A 19,830-nucleotide genomic window follows, 5' to 3' on the forward strand; every position below is an offset into this window, starting at 1 on the left:
GCCCAATCTCAAGGGTTGAGATAGAGTCAAAGGCTTTTCAGCGTTGGTTTACACGTTACCTTATGATCGACCTGGGGGTCATTTTTAAGCCTCTCACAAGATCCCCAAAATTTTCTTTGGCAATCCCCCTTCTGGCAACCCCCTGTGTTCTTTAAGATGGGGGGGGGGGCGCTGAAAGTGCTCATTTTTTTTAGCAACATTTTCCCAAACGAAAACAAAAATGTGTTTCAGGCCAAATAGGACATTTTTTCACATTTTCAGGCCTAAAAAAAAGAGGGTGGGTCGAAAGTGCGTTGTTTCACGTAATATAATCGAGGTAAAGGGTCTAATATCTCTGAAATATTGTTTTAAAAATAGGCCACTATTTTGATAAACAAAAAACAAATTTGACTATTGTCTTTATTTCTTCTAGAATTTTCAGACATACAAGGAAAATATACCTTCTCATTAGTATAACGCTACCAAGCCATCGAGGAAAAATAACAATAAAATTAATGGCATCCCGAGTCACGAAGAGCTTGGTTTTTTAGTTACAGCCAGGGAAAAAAGGGTTTCCCCTTTTCAAAAAAAACCAGGAGGAGTTATTTTTCAAAGTCAAACCAGTCGATAGTCTAGGTCACTAGATAGGCTTTTTTTGTTTGAAGAAAAATGGAATAAATGGGGGAAAAAAAATTTCACATCCTTTAACTTCTGTTCGAGGATTTTTATTCAGAAATTGCAAAGAACCTGTGGAGTCATGTTGGGAACAATTTGAATAAGAATATAATGGCAACCTTGATTTACTTATTTGAAACAAAGACAAACTTTAGATAATAACATGGGTTCAAACCTTTTTGTGGTGAAAGCCCCTAACATACCCCAAAAACAGTGATTATTAAAACATTGCCATTTTCAATTACATGGAAAATTATCCCAAGGCTCTTTTAAATGTGAAGAAAGCTTATTCAGCTACTTTTCGGAATGTTGGTGGTTCTTAAACCCGGTGCCTGTTTGCGCCTGAAATTGATGCACCCGAAGGGGCACGGAGGTTTCCTCCCCAGTAAAGCTGGAAAATTTCCCAAAAATCCAAAACCCCCGTTTGGTTGAAAGTAATAACACCCAAAAAAAATAAAGTAAATAATTTTGACCCAAATCACTGGAACTTTTTGGTATTAAAAATAGATCCCCTGGGGGCCTGTCTAATTATCAAAATTAGGGGAAAAACAAATTTAAAAAAATTTTTAACATATTTGGAATAAAAAGGCCCCAAAGTTTAATGTTTTTTCAAATTAATCTAAACGTTATTCAAAAAATTTAAAAGGGCAGAAATGGGATCTAAAACAAATTTAGTAAAAAGTTTTTTTTTTATTTTTCCTGGGAAAAAACAAATTAAGGTTTTTTTGGCCCCGTTGGGGAAAGAAAGGGGTACAGGGCTGTAATTTGTAGGAAAAAATTAAAGAAAAGTCAAGTTTTTTTATATTAAATCCACTGGGGGTTTTGAAAGAATTTACAGTAAAATATTTACAGAGGATAGTATTATGAGTACTTATTTACAAGTATATGTATGTTGCATGTTAATGATTGAATATTGGAATAAGTTTTATAATAAAGTATGCATAAAGATGAAAGTGTTTGTGAACTCCTCTGTTTCAAAGTAAGATTAAAATCAATTTGATATCATTGTACTGAAGTTTAAAAGATACTAGTTTGAAAAAATGAATCTTTTTTTTTGTTGTTGTTGTTGCAAGGTGTAATTTTTCTATTCTATTAACCCGTTTGCTGCCTAAATGACAGATACACCTGTTCAACTCATTATGCCACTTAAAGAATGAGCAGGCTGGCCTGGCTCTAGACTGATGAAAATCCTAATATAGCTTTCAAATTCAGTAGGTTTGAGTTCAAGTATCAGCAACTTACTGTCTATGCAATCACAAAAAATTGTATTCTCTTTTTTTCAAAACGAGTTATGTTTTCTAGGTCATGTACCTACAATTCAATTTGTGTATCAAAAACATCAAAGTCAAAATTGCAGTTTAAAGTTTATTGTTATCTAGATAAAAGGGTTGACATCTACATCATGTAGTAAAAAAAATGCACAGCCCAAAACGAAAAATGAGAATCATGTACAAATGTCATTTTATGTTTATTATTTTATTACAAAAATGATTTACAGTAAACAAAATTGTTCAACATTCAACAACAAAACATACATCAAAGGAAAAAAAGAAAAGAAAATCTTGAGTCTCATTCATTAAGTCTTTAACAAACTTTATATCATTTCAAACAAAAATGAGTTTAAAATATTTATGTCTGTTTAAATCACTTGGTAATTCACAACACACTTGACTTGTACCAAACTCGGAATAAAAATATTTAACATGGTTCTGGTTCCGTACTAATGTATATATACTGTGATTGACAGTAACCATTTAAATTGAATATATATATAACCATGAAAAAGGAAATTACATAAAATAAGTAATATCTGATTTAATAGATTTTGCTGTATTTAATATCTGGAATTAACTTTTTCAACATGATTTTTTCCGTCACATTTTTCAGATGCTTATTATTAACTTTCTTTTGCATAAATTACCTTTACAAATTTTTATTACAAGTATATAAAGATAATTATAATGTTAGTAAATTTGACCTATAATTTATTCTATGAATCTCATAATTACAATGAAGCTGCAAATACCAACTTAAAGGGAGATAATTTGTAAAAAAAATATTAACAATTAAGCCCCAAAATTACACTATTTTTAAAACCTTATTATTTTTTGGTGTCTTGTAACATCTTTTGCTTCTTTTAAATTTACACTTACATTAATTTCATATGAAAGTCTTAAGCTTACAAATGTTAGCTCATAAATTATACAAGGACAATTTGAAAACTTTGACTTTTTTACAGTCATTACTCAACAAGAGTTTATGATAACAGACATTTAAACAGAAACATGACTAATACTACAAAATTATAGAAGTGTAGACATAACATAATGTAAGTAATGACTCATGAGTAAAGTCTTAAGCTTGTATCGCCTTGTAAAAAATTATTTTCTTCGTCTCCTTGTCACAAGAACATGATCTGTACAAAATAATGATATAACACAACATTTAACCTACTCATCTTTTCAGTCACCTGTATCTATCATACTTAATGACCTATGACCTTAATAAATGAATACATTACAGAAAGTGGTGCTTTTCAAAATATTTGCCACACAGCAGACATAAGGTTGAGTACGTATAAATGTAATCAATTACATTATGATTATACCATGAAAATTTCTAATTAATTGCAATTACTTTGAAATTATTTTTTTAATCGGACTGATACGGTGACAGTTTTCAGTTTCTAACTCTAGAACTTAAACATTCAACAAAGTCGGAAGTAATCTGTAAAGGTGGCCTGATGTCATCCTTTAGGACATTTACTTTCTACTTTATTTCTTTACACTGTACATGTACATGATTTTATGTAGAAAAAAAAAAAAAACTTGCAAGAATTCTGAATTTCAATTTAGACTTCATTCCACACATAAATTAACTCCATTTCAGTGAAATTCTATCCGGTATCATAAATATTCTTCACAAAACTGCATTTTTAACAATTAAAGCTGTTCCAGTCACACTCCAGTTACTCAAGAGTCTTTTTTGGGGTGATTCTGATGACGATACAAAAAATGCACGAGTACATCTTGAGGCGTGAACAATTTTGAGCACGTTTTATCCGGTTTGATCGCGGGTTGACATTTATAATTTCACTATGATGCTTTGCCCCGGGCAACAACAATTCCACAATAATGACGATGGTAATGTAATGGGTGCTACGTGAACAGCTGCCCCAGTTATAAGTTATGACACTATGAGATATATGCGTTTAAATGCTATACGTCACTTTTCCACAGTTTTATAGTTTTGTCGTTCTCTAGAGCTGCTGATGCGATGATGTTCTCTGTGGGATGGCAGGCACAACATAAAACCACATCTGTATATGTATAATATAATAATACTTAAGAGATGTTTAATATCAAACTTTTAACAAATATTTATCAGTATCTGAGGTTTGAGACATGACGGGACAAAGAATAATTTTTCAAGATTACTGTTTAATTTGAAGTACACCAAGACAAATAACTTGTGTGCATAATTTCAGATTGTTCACTCATTCCATTCTTCCAGAAAAATTATTCTTATTGTGAAAATAAAAACTTTGCAACTCTTTTCAGTCAAATCGGGCTAAGAAGGGTACAAAAAAACAATTTTCAATTTATTTCTAGGTATATTTCTTAAAATCTTTGCATATTGTTCTAAGTGTCCCAGTTGGTCTATATAAGAAATTCTAACACGACCCGCATTTTTCCCTGTTGAACAAAGAATCAAAAGTTTGTGTTATTATGCTATTAAATCACTGTTTGACGTTCTATATTTAAACATGTGACATAATCATTATACATGTGACGTAACCACTAAAAATGTGATGCGCTGACAATAAGTATGGAAACAAATCAGGCACAATTTAGCTAAATATCAGGTACGGCAGCATTTATTTGTTGACGTCGTGTTAAAATCAAAATAATATATCAAAATCGGTGATTTTATTGCTTGATAAAATCACTGTTTGTTGTTCAGATGCGAATCATTATTTCACTCGTGCTACATAATCATATTCCCTGCATCCGAACTCCAAACAGTGATGTTATTGAGCATTAAAATCACAGTTTGAGATATATTATTTCTTAATTAAAATATTATGTTTTATGCTTTTGTACCTCAGTAGAGTTCCTTTAAAATGAGCAGCCCACATAGATCAATATTTGGTAAATATATGTCCCCTGAATCACACACTAACTCTCTGATTAGAGAATACTTACTGTAGTAATGATAGTGACTTAAACCCTAACCCTGCACACTATTTGCCATTTAGTTGATGCATGAAAGGAAATTTTCCATAAAAATAATGAATAGTTTTAACCAGATTGAAAAGTCAATTTAAGATATTTAGCGTGTAAAGGGTTGATGATGAAGTGAGGATACATTTGTACTGACCATATTTCTTTTGCAGTTTGTTTTAATTTTCTTGTTTGTTTTTTTTGGCTTCCAATAAAGATTGTATTTTCATAAAGGCCTGACTGAACACTGGTATCAAAGTTAAGTCAAAATGAAGAATTCCATCAAGCAATAAATGCATACATAATGAATAAAAATTTTATACTTGAAAATTAACAACAACATGTTGATAAAATCAGTCAGTTTCTATTTACCTGTATGTCCTTGTAATTTTTGCACTATTTCTTTCGTTTGTAAATTCCAGATATACACCATGTTGTCTTCAGATCCGGATACTATCCACTGTAAAACAGTCGATTACAATTACACCTTAAATTACTACTACAATTACATTTGAAAATTACAAATTTACAATTGCATTCACATTTTAATATTACAATGAAAATTACACCTCAAATTAATTAAGTTTTATTACGCTTTAAGATTTCACGGAATAGAATGTTGTTGTGTTTGAATCTGCCGGTTTTTATGTTGATCTGTTAGTAAAGTATTATTTATCAGAATGATTTTAAACAAGTGCTGAACCACTTTGCTTTAAGTCAAGGCTATGGTCAACATATAGCCCAATCTTTTTAACTGAATACTCAAGCTTACAAAATTACATTCCTTCAAAGGTATAGAGTGAAAAAAAGAAAGAATTACATACCTTTCCACCAGTGACTGAGAAATTGGCGAAAATGCAATACTTTTCATTCTTGTGACCAGTGTAGGTTTTTAAACACTGAAACAGAGTAATGGACACAGATAAGCATTAATCACATACATGAGGTTGTACATGTATCAAATATATTCTTATATATCAATTTAGTTGGGTTTAAAGTTATACTGATACAGTCTAGATCATGCCTAGGCATCTCTCCAGCTTTTCTACAGGAAGAAAGTCCTCAGGTGTACTCTTAGCATTATTTCAGGCATGAATATGAATCTGGTTAGAACCACCCACGCTCTGTATGACAGCTGGACAACTTCCTCACATTAAAGAAATCCAAGGTACTTGACAGAATTTGAACTGACAGGGATGAGGGGCATGTTATTTGAAGTCAAGAGATTTTAACCCCTCAGCCAGGAAAGCACCTCTTACATTTCAAATAATGACCGAGTACCTCATCACATTCATGAAAACCAGAAAAGCCGAGTAAACACAATTTTGTCAATAGTTTGCAAATTTAGACATTGTGAGAAAATTTCCATACCCCTCTTTAAAAATATAAATTATAATATAAATCTCAACTTCTATACTTATTGATATATTTGTGACCGACACATTTTAACTAATTCATTAAACTTCTGTTTTAAAGTCTGCTATTTTTCAATTACTTATAGAATAATGTTTTTATAAACTCTTTACAAACTAAAAAATCATTAATTCAACAAAAAATTTTCAATGACAATAAAAAGCATTCCTATACAAACCTTCCCCTTACTGTAATCCCATAACTTTAATGTGCTGAAAACAAAAGGAAAACAGGAGTTGCATTAAATGAAATTGATACACTGCAATTCATACACTGCAATTCATACTCCTTCTATACACAATCAGGGAGAGGAAAGGTCACACTATCATTGAATACCAACAATAAGAGCATAGAGATTTCTGATTTTATACTACTATGTATCCAAATACCATCTCAACATTAAAATGGTAGCACACCAAAGTTTTTCTAAAATACTGTAATACTAATAAACACCATTTTTTATATTCCTACAAAGCTGCTAAACTTTTTCTAAAACAATGTAATAATAATATAACATCATTTCTTTTACTTCCTACAAAGCTCACTAAAGATATGACAACTTAAAATAACATATGGCAGGTCTCTCGTAAAACATATTACTTACTTGTCTAGAGTGGCAGCTAATATGTATTTTCCATTAGGTGAAAACTTAACAAATGATACTGGTGGATTATCATCATCTATTAACGTTTTTAAACACTGACCAGAGGCTGTATCCCATATACGGCTGAAATTGAATTGCATACATGTTGAGGAATATTAAAATCATCAAACATTGCTCTAATTTTCTTCCAACACAACATTTTGTTTTCTATAATATAATACGAAAACTTCTACATATTGTCTTGTTAGGCTATTTTTCCTGACTGTAACATACTTAAAAGTTTCATTATCAGTTTTACAAAATTGTGTTTTTTTAATTATTTAGTTTAGTTTATACAAATTTATTTCAGTTTGGTTGTGTTGAAAGCTATAAGCTTATTTAAACACACTTGAATCTGTTCCTGGAACCAACTAGTGCTAAGCAATGAATGTAAAGTTTCTTGCTAAAGGAAACAACAGCTTGCCCCCTTGACAGGGTTTGAACCCAAGCGGTCAGCAATCCTTAGATTACTAGTCTGAAGCATTAACTCCTCAGCCACTCCGTCACTCTTAATTATTTAAAGATTGGTCCTACAGCATTGCTATTTTTTTGTGAGGAAAAAGAAAGGAAAATGTAAATTAGTGCAGAGATTTTTCTTAAACTTCGCATGATTAAAATAATTCTTAACTATTTACAAAGTGATGGGGAAAAAAGGGAGTCACCAGACTTCTTTTTGAATTATCTGAGCCTTAAGGTGAAGTTACCTTTTTTGCTCTTTTTCTATTTTTAGATTTTCAACTTGGGGAAAATCATAAGCAGAAAGAAGGAAACTTACCATAAACCATCGTAACTACTAGATACAATAAGGGAACCATCTCTGTTAAAATGAACTGCTGTAACTGGGTCAGAGTGGGCTGGTAGAGTCTTTAAACATTTCCCAGTCTTCACATCCCATATTCTTACACTCTCATCAAACTGGAAAATGTAACAAAAATATGATGAAAACAATATCTTGTGTTTGATATAGCCATGTGCCCACCAAAGCAAGTACAGTAAAAACTCGCTAATGAGACCAATGAAGGGACTTTACAAATCTGGTCTTAATAGCGGGTTGGTCTCATTAATGAGTTTGGCCAAACAGAAAAATAGGCAATATATTAAGGGATACCATTTACTGGGCTAACCTATTTCAAATGAGAAGATATAAAGATAACTATTATTTTTTTATTTTCATTTATTTTCTTTTACTTTTTAACATTATAAAATTCTTAAACTTCTTTAGAGGTACAAAATGTATTATGGATATCTTTTAACACAAACATATTTTTACATTCTTGTTAAAAGAATGACACGACTTACTCTATTAAATCACCATTTTACTACAAAGCACACCGAACAATTAACCTTTAATTATTTTCACAGTTTCCATCGCCGATAACAACTTCAAAAACCTAATCGTATTTGTTTAAAATTATGGAACGAAAGAGATAATGATAGCAGCAACACCTCTAAAAAACTTATTGAAAGTTTTCTGTTCAATACTTTGATGTTTTAATCCCCCAGTTATGACATTAAAGGTGTGAAATTAAGAAATTATCGACAATATTATTTATCATTTCCGGGTTTGATACAAAGTAACCTTGACCTCTGCCGTAAACTGGATGTCGTTAAATGTCGTAAAACTAGGGCAACTGTTGTTTACATCACGTGTCAAAAAGATTTCAGCAATATACACGCATGTCAATATCAAGGTGAGAAAGTGCCCGCGGTCGTATTTATGGGTTTCAAAATGTACAGAATTTACGAAATGGGACTGAATTTACTGGTCGCATTACGGAATAACGGGGTGGTCTCAAAATCGGGGTTAGCGACCATTAAAATAAAGAATAAAGAATTCGGGTCTTTAAAAAATCGTTCGTATTAGCGGGTTGGTCTCAAAAACGGGGTGGTCGTAAGGCGGGTTTTTACTGTAACAAAATTTAAGCTCAAAACATTAAGTCAGAACACACTTTCTCGCCATCAAGGCAATTTCAAAGTTGGCTTAAATGAGAACTTTAACCCTTAACCTAAATGGACTTGTCCGCTTTTCAATTTTGGGACTGTCTATTATCAATTTTAGGGATAACAAATATGAAAATTTAACAAAGTAGTTTTGTCAGATTTCACAGATTTAAAGGTATCATTGTAGGTATTATGCCCTTCTTTGACAAAAGTTTTTGCAATACAATGCCAAAGACAATGCTGCAGCGATCATATTAGCTTGCCTCTTTCTTCGAAACACACAAGCTAAAAAAACTATTAAATATATAAAACTTACTGATCCTGAGACAATAAGGTTAGATTGTGGATTGAAGTTACAACAGAACACATAGTTACTATGACCTTTCAGGGTCTTCATACACTTGCCCTGTAAAATATAAGCATGAAAAACATGTTTTATAGTGGCAAAATAGACAAAAATAATTTAATCCAATATATCAAGTTTTTTTTCAGTTATCAGGTGATTTTTCACTAAAAAGGTAATTTTTCAGTAATTTGGTAATTTTTTCAGTAATAAGGCAATTTTTCAGTAATTTTGTGATCAGCCATCACATTTTTAAACAATTAACATCTCTGATGAAACTTATTCATAAGGAAAAAAAGATTCTATTTTCTTTAGGGGGATATGGCCTTGTGTTGACTTTAAGTTGATGTTGCTCCCATCAAGAATATTTCAAAGAAATTCTGCAATGGATGACTTCCCTTTGTTACGCTTACTCCATATTTAGTGACTTTAGGGCTAAATTAGGATCACAATCCAAAGACACAGTTTTCTTATACAAATTATGTTTTTAAGATTCTATATATATCTAATAAAGATCACAAAAGCCTTTGTAGTTTAGAAAGATGATATTGTATCACAATTTAACATATAAATGGACAGCTTTCCTCATTTCTCAACTTTCTGTTATTATCCCTATATAATGCAACTTGTTCTCTACATAGGCCTCGCCCCCATTCTCCTATAATTGAAATAAATCACTGATATTCCTATACCTTATCACTTATTTAAACATATTCAAGTTATTTAGAATAGAAATAAAACAATTCTTCATCTTAGTGCAATAACTGATTAACTGCTATTTTATTTAGGACTTATTCTGTTATTGCACAAAGGCGACAAATTACTTTTGTTTACATAAACAAACTCTTCATATGAGCCGCGTCACGACAAAACGTAATGCGTTTGCGACCAGCATGAATCCAGACCAGCCTGCGCGTCCACGCAGTCTGATCAGGATCCATGCTGTTCGCTTACAAACCCTATTACAAGTAGAGAAACTGATAGCGAACAGCATGGATCCTGATCAGACTGCACAGATGCGCAGGCTGGTCTGGATCCATGCTGGTGGCAAATGCACTATGTTGGTTTTGTCGTGACGCGGCTCATATATCTTAATATAGATAAAAAATATAGGTCATACATGTATGAATTTAGAAATTTCTCACCACATCATAGACTTACCGTGGCAAAATCCCAAATTTTCAACGTTTTGTCATCAGAAGCACTACACAATAATTTACTATCAGTGGACCACGCCACATCAGATATACCCTGTAAAAAACAAATAAAAGTCAACAATATCTACATGAAATGACTGAATAACAAGAGCTGTCGGTAGGACAGCAACGCTCGACTATTCTTAGTGCTTGATAGTAAAACAAGAGCCCGGTTTGAGCCGGGTGATGCTCCCCGAATAGGTTTTGGACACAGGAAAGTACACCTCTTGTAGTTTCAGAGTTATCTCCGTGGAAAAAGTTCAAAGTGCAATAATTCTAAAATTAGGCAAGGCAGAGTTACAGTTCTTTGCACTGCACTTCTAATCAATGTGATCTATCAACCTACAAAGTTTCTTGATGATATCTCTTATGATTTCCGAGTTATGTCCTGGACAATTAAACAAGAGGGCCATGATGGCCCTGAGGTCGCTCACCTGTATATAGGCCCCCCCCCCTCCCCGGGCCAATTTTTACCCAAGGGCTTTTATTTGTTTATTTGAACAGACTTGGTAGACACCCATAAGAAGATGTTTCATGCTAAACATCTAAGTTCTAGCTCATTGGGTTTTTTAAAAGAAGATTTTTAAAGTTTTTACTATACACATATAGTTAAAAACAATGACACCCCTGGGGCAGGGCCAGTTTTGACCCCGGGCTTTTATTTGAACAAACTTTGTAGATATTTACTTAAAGATGTTTCATGCTTAATATCTAAACTCTAGCTCTTTGAGTTCTTTAAAAGAAGATTTTTAAGTTTTTACTATATGCATATAGGGAAAATCAATGACCCCCCTGGGCAGTGCCAATTTTGACCCCAGGGCTTTTATTTGAACAAACTTGGTAGACACTCATTAGAAGATGTTTTCATGCTAAATATCTTAGCTCTAGCTCTTTAGGTTCTTTAAAAGAAGACTTTTTAAGTTTTTACTATATGCATATAGGGAAAATCTATGACCCCCTGGGGCGGGGTCAATTTTGACCCCAGGGCTTTTATTTGAACAAACTTGGTAGACATTCACTAGAAGATGTTTCATGCCAAATATCTAAGCTCTAGCTCTTATGGTTCTTTAAAAAGAAGATTTTTTAAGTTTTTAACTATATGCATATAGGGAAAATCAATGACCCCCCGGGGTGGGGCCAATTTTGACCCCAGGGCTTTTATTTGAACAAACTTGGTGGACACTCACTAGAAGATGTTTCATGCTTAATATCTTAGCTCTAGCTCTTTGGGTTCTTTAAAAGAAGATTTTTTAAGTTTTTACTATATGCATATAGGGAAAATCAATGACCCCCTGGGGCGGGGCCAATTTTGACCCCAGGGCTTTTATTTGAACAAACTTGGTAGACATTCACTAGAAGATGTTTCATGCTAAATATCTAAGCTCTAGCTCTTACAGTTCTTTAAAAGAACTTGATAGAGTTACCTCCTCCTGTTTACAGGTTGGGGTCATGATGGTGAACAAGTGTGCAAAGTTTCAAAGCCATATGTCAATGGACTTTGAAAATATTTGAACTATTACAAAAACTTTAATGTAAATTCTAAGTCGAAAAAGGGGCATAATTCTGTCAAAATGCTTGATAGAGTTACCTCCTCCTGTTTACAGGTTGGGGTCATGATGGTGAACAAGTGTGCAAAGTTTCAAAGCCATATGTCAATGGACTTTGAAAATATTTGAACTATTACAAAAACTTTAACATAATAAGTGGTTACGCCGACGCCCGGGTGACTGCAATAGCTCTACTTATTCTTATCGAATAGTCGAGCTAAAAAGGGGCATAATTCTGTCAAAATGCTTGATAGAGTTACCTCCTCCTCTTTCCAGGTTGGGGTCATGATGGTGAACAAGTGTGTAAAGTTTCAAAGCCATATGTCAATGGACTTTGAAAATATTTAAACTATTACAAAAACTTTAACGTAAATTCTAAGTCGAAAAAGGGGCATAATTCTGTCAAAATGCTTGATAGAGTTACCTCCTCCTGTCTACAGGTTGGGGTCATGATGGTGAACAAGTGTGCAAAGTTTCAAAGCCATATGTCTATGGACTTTGAAAATATTTGTACTATTACAAAAACTTTAACATAAGTGGTTACGCCGACGCCTACGCTCGGGTGACTGCAATAGCTCTACTTATTCTTATCGAATAGTCGAGCTAAAAACCACCAGTCTGACAGCAAACTCAAATATATTCTCAGTGCTCAACAGTAAAACTAGGGATATGACCCAACCTCAAGGCTATGACACTTTCTCAGCACTTTCTCTAATCTCTAGGATTTTCATTGGTCAGTGTACATTCTGTGACAGTTTCTGAACAAATACCCCAAGATTTGAGGAAATTACTTTATAACCTTGAACCCATTATCCAGCATCATAAATTCAAAAAGCATAAGTTTCATAACAGTTTTAATGTATTTACATTCCTAATCAGTCTGACAATTCCTTGATAATAACATTTGTTAAGACAAAAAAATTCAGGTTTGCCCAAGTCAGGCATAAATTACATTAATTTCAAATCCAAGGGCTTTTGTTTCTCCTATAGCACAGGCCATTAACAGGGGTCTTCCCCCATGAAAATTCTTTAAAATCATGCAGTTTCCACTAAAATTTGACCTAAATCAAATATTCTCTTCCCATTTTGCAAAAATACTGTGACTGTGTTATTATACCTAAAATTTAGTAGAAACTTGCCTGCCAAGACTTGATGAGAAAAAAATCCTGAAATCCTGCCAAGGAAACCAAAATCAATCAATCAAAATACCCAAAATCTTTCTTATTTAAAACAAGAGGGCCATGATGGCCCTGATGTCGCTCACCTGTATATAGCCCCCCCCCCCCCGGCCAATTTTTACCCAAGGGCTTTTATTTGTTTATTTGAACACACTTGGTAGACACCCATAAGAAGATGTTTCATGCTAAACATCTAAGTTCTAGCTCTTGGGTTTTTTTAAAAGAAGATTTTTAAAGTTTTTACTATACACATATAGTTAAAAACAATGACACCCCTGGGGCAGGGCCAGTTTTGAACCCCGGGATTTTATTTGAACAAACTTTGTAGATATTTACTTAAAGATGTTCCATGCTTAATATCTAAACTCTAGCTATTTGGGTTTTTTCAAAGAAGATTTTTAAGTTTTTGCTATACACATATAAGGCCATCCTTAAAAAAATGTTTGTTTGCAGTAACGCGACTGACTCACAAAATTTGCCCCTACTCAAAATTTTTTTTCATGGTCTGGAAAAAAAATAAATTTTTTTGAATCAAAAAATTATGCCTTGTGCTTTGTTTTCGTTCTTTTAAAGGTTAATAGAAGAAATAAAATGTAGGTCTTATTAAATTAGAATTCAGTTATCAATTTATTAATTGTTACCAGATTATCAAAGCATATATTGTCCAGCATTTTGAAATTCCATGTTTATTTGGGAGTACAGTTCAATAAAAAAAAAAAAAAATCGACCTACCTACCCACCTTAAAAATTCTGGGTCGGGTTACTGCAAACAAACATTTTTTTAAGGATGGCCTAAGGAAAATCAATGACCCCCGGGGCGGGGCCAGTTTTGACCCCAGGGCTTTTATTTGAACATACTTGGTAGACACCCATTAGAACATGTTTCATGCTAAATATCTTAGCTCTAGCTCTTTGGGTTCTTTAAAAGAAGATTTTTTAAGTTTTTACTATATGCATATAGAGAAAATCAATGACCCCCTGGGGCGGGGCCAATTTTGACCCCAGGGCTTTTATTTGAAGAAACTTGGTAGACATTCACTAGAAGATGTTTCATGCCAAATATCTAAGCTCTAGCTCTTACAGTTCTTTAAAAGAAGATTTTTTAAGTTTTTACTATATGCATATAGCGAAAATCAATGACCCTCCGGGGCGGGGCCAATTTTGACCCCAGGGCTTTTATTTGAACAAACTTGGTAGACACTCATTAGAAGATGTTTCATGAAAAATATCTAAGCTCTAGCTCTTACGGTTGTTTAAAAGAAGATATTTAAAGATTTTTCTTTCGGTTGCCATGGCAACAAGAGTTCTGCATGGAATTAAATTCTTTGAACAATTTTTAAAGGTGACCACCAAAGGAACATTCCTGTAAAGTTTGGATGAAATTGGCTCAGTGGTTTATGAGGAGATGTCATTTAAAGCAAAAGTTTACGGACGCCGGACGGACGCCGGACGAAAAGCGATCACAAAAGCTCACCCTGTCACTTTGTGACAGGTGAGCTAAAAAAACAACATTAATACTATAGTAGACTAAGTACTTTGCAATACTACAGTAGCAAAGTATTTTGTTAACATCGGTGACTTTGATCCTATTCCAGCAACCTCTAAGTTGGTTTATCAGATAGCATTCATCGAAATTTAAAATCTAACGAATAGTTTCTCACCAGTTTATGACCGCTGATAGTTTTTTCAAATTTGCCATCAAATGCACCCCAAATCTTGATCAGTTTGTCAGCAGCTATAAATAGAAAATAAAAATTTGTTTGTCAATAACTCGTCACCTGGATGAATTCTTTAAATGTACTTGTCAGGGGTTGACACTAACTTTTCAGCCAGGAATCCCAACGGGACATCTGTTTTTGAATTCAAAAGTCCCTTCCTTAAGGTAGTACACCCCTAATGGGCACTATAAGGAATTGAAAATTTGACAACATAGGACAGTTATATGTCTTAAATGTCACCTGTATGCAAAATTTAAACAAAATTTACCGTGTGGTTTATGAGTTATGGACATTTTTATGAACTAAAACTTTGCCATTAGAAGGGATTTATTCAGAAATGAGGAAACTCTAAATAATCTATAATATCATCATTATGAAAAATGTTTTCCTTTTGCTCATTGATAAGAAATAAATAATGACATTTAGGTAACAAATTAAACAAGCAAAATGATTGTTTTTATACGAAATGTTTTTAATATGTTTAAAAATGTAACCCTACCCCACCCACTTTTAACACTAATTTGACCATTTCCCTATGTAAAAAGCCTTATTTAAAATATCCCTAAAATTTTCCAAAATGAGGGGCTATTTTCAAAGTTTGCCTAAATTTTCTATAATGTATATTGGATGGTCTTGCAAAATATAAAATACTTTTACCGTTTAGTTTTTATTTTATTAAACTTTGAAAATATCTGGTATCATATTTGCTATTAAATTTGGCATTATTTAGTAAATAAATACCTACAATAATTATATAATTAAAATAAAACACGTTTTTCTTCCATAGGAGGTCTGAGAGATTAATAAAAAATGTTAAAAAGAAAAAACAGAAAGAAAAAAAATTGCCCCTTCTGGGGTTTGAACCCACACCCCCTAGGTTTCAATACACTTTACAGTGATTTTAGCCTATTTGAATACTCTTCAAAGTGGAGACAGTGCATTAGGGGTGCACTACCTTAAGTTTGAAGTCCCTGATTTTTTTTATATTAATTTTAAGAATAAAGCATTAACCTTTGTGTATCAGTATATAGATATGCAACCTATTATTATTGTTCTTTCGTTCTACTGTTTAAGGATGTTGATCATAGCCCATTTGTGATAACCTTCCAGCATTATTAAGTTTGGTAACAAATTCATACATGCAGTTGGAAGTGTTTACAGTATCACGCCCGGCAAACTGTCGCTCCACTTCAAAATTGTGGTGTACGGTAAAACGAGCGAACGGCATTTCCGAGATAGAGCGGAAGGCCGATTTAAACGCCTAATTGTAAGTCTTGTTTATGTTTTTATTTTGTTATTCATTTAAGTTGTATTTTTTCGAAAAACAGAATGTAGTTCCGTGTAGGATTGATTTAGGCTTCCAATGATCTAAGCTGTTACAGAAAGAAAATTATATTAAGCCCGGGAGAACTTTTCTCCCTGACGAAGCGAACGACGATTTGTAGAATATTGAACTTCCCAGCCATAGAAATGCCATACCCTTCGGATTTCTCGAAAAAGTGTATTAGTAAATTATCAACCCGTAATAAGAACTTGTCCTTCGTGCAAAATGAATTACTCCTGAAGGATTCCTTAAATTTGTAAATCGATATTTTTCTAAAGTAGTGGAGCGAAAGGGCAAGAGATGGAGCAAAAGGTTCGATGTTGAGCGCAAGGCGATATAAATTTGACGTATTGAGAGGAGCGTAGTCTATGATTTTCTATATATAAAAGCTATAGAAGTTAAAAAAGACGTGATCAAGTGTTGAGACCGAAATTATATACCTTTTTATGACAACTAATAAAGTGTGAAATCCTTTCAACGACTATAGCGTAATAAATGTAATCGCGAAGGTGTCACCTATGGCTGCCGTGTAGATTCCATTATTTATGTTCGAAATTTTGATGAGGCCCGACCATTGAATCATACACATGTATGCATGGCATAATACAGGATGCCACCTTTTCGATGTCAATCATGATTTTTCACACGGTTATGTACATTTAAAAACGTGTCCGTGCAAATTTTTGACAAAATCGAATATTTTCAGTTCTACCGCGAACAAATGTTTCCGAGCAGGTACGTGTAACGCGATTGTTCCCGCCAAAATGTTATGTTTTTCGAAAAAATTTAGATATTCAAGGTGCAGAACTGAAACAAAGTTATGCAATGCATGGAACACATTAAATTAAATGGATCTCTACTACCGAGTTCAGTTCACATTGACTTTCTGTAATTAATAGCTCTAACGTACCTGTTCAGAGCAAACACATATAAGCCACGTTTTCATGAATTTGTAAAGTGGGGAATCGTGTCAGTCGTTATAAGGATGTAACACGTGTTCCAGTTATGTTTTCAAGATACTTCCTCCCTTATTTAGCATTGTTGTTTAGTTTATGCAGTGTTTGATTATAAAAGATTTCTATTTACACCTTGAGAGAAAAATAATAAACTAAACAACAATGCTAAATAAGGGAGGGATTATCTTGAAACATAACTGGAACACGTGTTACTGCCTTATAACCACTGACACTTTGTCAACCATTTTCATAGCGTTTCCCCACCTTACAAATTCATGAAAACGCGTTACACGTACCTGCTCGGAAAAATTTGTTCGCGGTAGAACTGAAAATATTCGATTTTGTCAAAAATTTGCACGGACACACGTTTTTTAAAATGTAAATAACCTGTGAAAAATCATGACTGACCTCGAAATAAGTGCGCATCCTGTTATCTATGCCATGCATACATGTGGTATGAATTCTTATGGTCGGGGCCTCATCCAAATTTCGAACATAAATTATGGACAATCTACACGGCAGCCATAGGTGACACCTTCGCGATTACCATTTATTAAGCTATAGTCGTTGAAAGGATATCACACTTTATTACTTGTCTTAAAAAGAATAATATATATGGTCTCAACACTTGAGTCATTACTGGTTTTTTAACTTCTATAGCTTTTATATATAAAAAAATCATAGACTACTTCCTCTCAATACGTCAAAAAGAATATCGCCTTGCGCGCTCAACATCGAAACCCCTTTTTGCTCCATCTCTTGCCCTTTCGCTCCACTTACTTTCGAAAAATATCGATTTACAAATTTAAGAAATCTTTCAGGAGTAATTTTATGTTTGCACGAAGGACAAGTTCTTATTACGGGTTGATAATTTACTAATACACTTTTTCAAGAAATCCGAAGGGGTATGGCATTTCTATGAATGGGAAGTTCAATATTCTACAAATCGTCGTTCGCTTCGTCAGGGAGAAAAGTTCTCCCGGGCTTAATATAATTTTCTTTTTGTAACAGCTTAGATCATTGGAAGCCTAAATCAATCCTACACGGAACTACATTTTCCGTTTTTCGAAAAAATACAACTTAAATGAATAACAAGACAAAAACATAAACAATACTTACAATTAGGCGTTTAAATCGGCCTTCCGCTCTATCTCGGAAATGCCGTTCGCTCGTTTTACCGTACACCACAATTTTGAAGTGGAGCGACAGTTTGCCGGGCGTGAGTATAGGTCTTGTAAAATATGTCTTAAATATTACTGATTTCAATTGATATAATTTATTTTGTCCCTTTGTCTGTAGTTATGTATTATATATTCCAGATAGTAATTTTCATTTGATATTGTAATATTGCTGTATTAGATTAATATTGCTGTATTAGGTCTACCTGAATAAGTGTAAACTAGCCAAGAGAAGACAATTTAAGAGTTAGTCTGCAAAAAAGCTTTTTTGCTCATAATTCCTAACTTATATTATATAATTCCTTTACATACATGTAATGATATCAATTTCATGATTAGAAAGACAAGAACCAAATTATTACTATATGCATTTAAAATATAATCTCTAAATCTCATTATCTGTAAATTTTTTAAAAAAATCATGCATCCGAATTTGTTTATCCGAAATCTAGTACACTATTTGATTATGGAATTGCCGAATTTTTTCACAATGTAAGTGTTCTTACACCATAGTAAACATCAAATATTAAACAAAACTATATAAAACAAATCACTTTTACTATGGTGGTTGAAAATACAGCAATTATCGGCAAATACTGACATTGGAATGTTTGGCATTTGGAGAATTTTCGTGTTTTGTAAACAAATGTTTCATTTCCGGTTTACTTTTTGCAAGTATATCATGTTTCATAAATATTTTTTTGCCAAGATTACGATCTTAAATGAATACTTTAAAGTTGATTAATGATCAATTTTAATTGTTTAGTATATTTTTTATTAAGAATTTTTAAGTCCCAACGGGACATCTGACTTGGAACTTTAGGAATCCCTTGCCAATTTTTGGAGTCCTCGGGGACCGCAGGGACTGCGTTAGTGTCGAACACTGTTGTTACACAGATTATATTATTTGAAAACTTTTCATTATCAATTCCAGCAGAGTCTTTTTCAATAGAATTCTATGTAAAAGACCCTAATATTGGGGACATAAAGATGAGATTTTGATGTTGGTCAGCCAACAGTATATAGCCAGGTCAGACTGCACTGATGTATATGCGTCTCAGGTTACTATACATTTAGGTTCTCATTGGGCCGCTGTACAGTGACCTACTTTTAGCACAAAATTATTATCTTTAGCTAATACTTTATTATTATACACCAGAACTTCCATAAGTTTCAAACTTTGGAACAAAATGTCTGACATTTGAAGTCACATTATATAGGTAAAGAAGGAAAAGCATTATATTTTGGAAGTCACAAGCCAGAATCTAGGAGTAAATGCCTCCCAAACTTTCATTAATGGAAGCCCTGATACACTTTATCATCTGCTATATAAATATATATCGGATCATGTATCCCACTTGCGAACAACATACATATATAACTCCTTCATGGTTTATTGTTATTGTTATGTCTGATACTAAATACTATCAATGTAATTATTTATTGTATACCAGACCTTCCATTATTCATGTTAAAATTTATTTTCATTATATTGGACTATAAATTGTAAACTTAC

The 19,830-nt window shown here is 33.1% G+C and overlaps 1 protein-coding gene across 1 annotated transcript; it reads right to left on the reverse strand.

Annotated features, from left to right (window-relative positions):
- Positions 1-2,005: 2,005 nt before the first annotated feature.
- Positions 2,006-14,873, reverse strand: LOC132754422 (WD repeat-containing protein 5; the record flags this gene model as incomplete). The annotated part of the gene is made up of 9 exons (XM_060745050.1): positions 2,006-3,973; positions 5,250-5,337; positions 5,702-5,776; positions 6,469-6,502; positions 6,895-7,017; positions 7,709-7,848; positions 9,191-9,280; positions 10,379-10,468; positions 14,800-14,873. Coding segments are annotated over 9 exons (815 nt in total), but the record flags the coding sequence as incomplete, so codon positions are not given.
- Between the last annotated feature and the right edge of the window lie 4,957 nt (positions 14,874-19,830).

This window comes from Ruditapes philippinarum, unplaced genomic scaffold (genome assembly GCF_026571515.1).
Source record: "Ruditapes philippinarum isolate M1 unplaced genomic scaffold, ASM2657151v2 ctg16478_1_1_1_1, whole genome shotgun sequence".
Taxonomy (NCBI): Eukaryota; Metazoa; Mollusca; class Bivalvia; order Venerida; family Veneridae; genus Ruditapes; species Ruditapes philippinarum.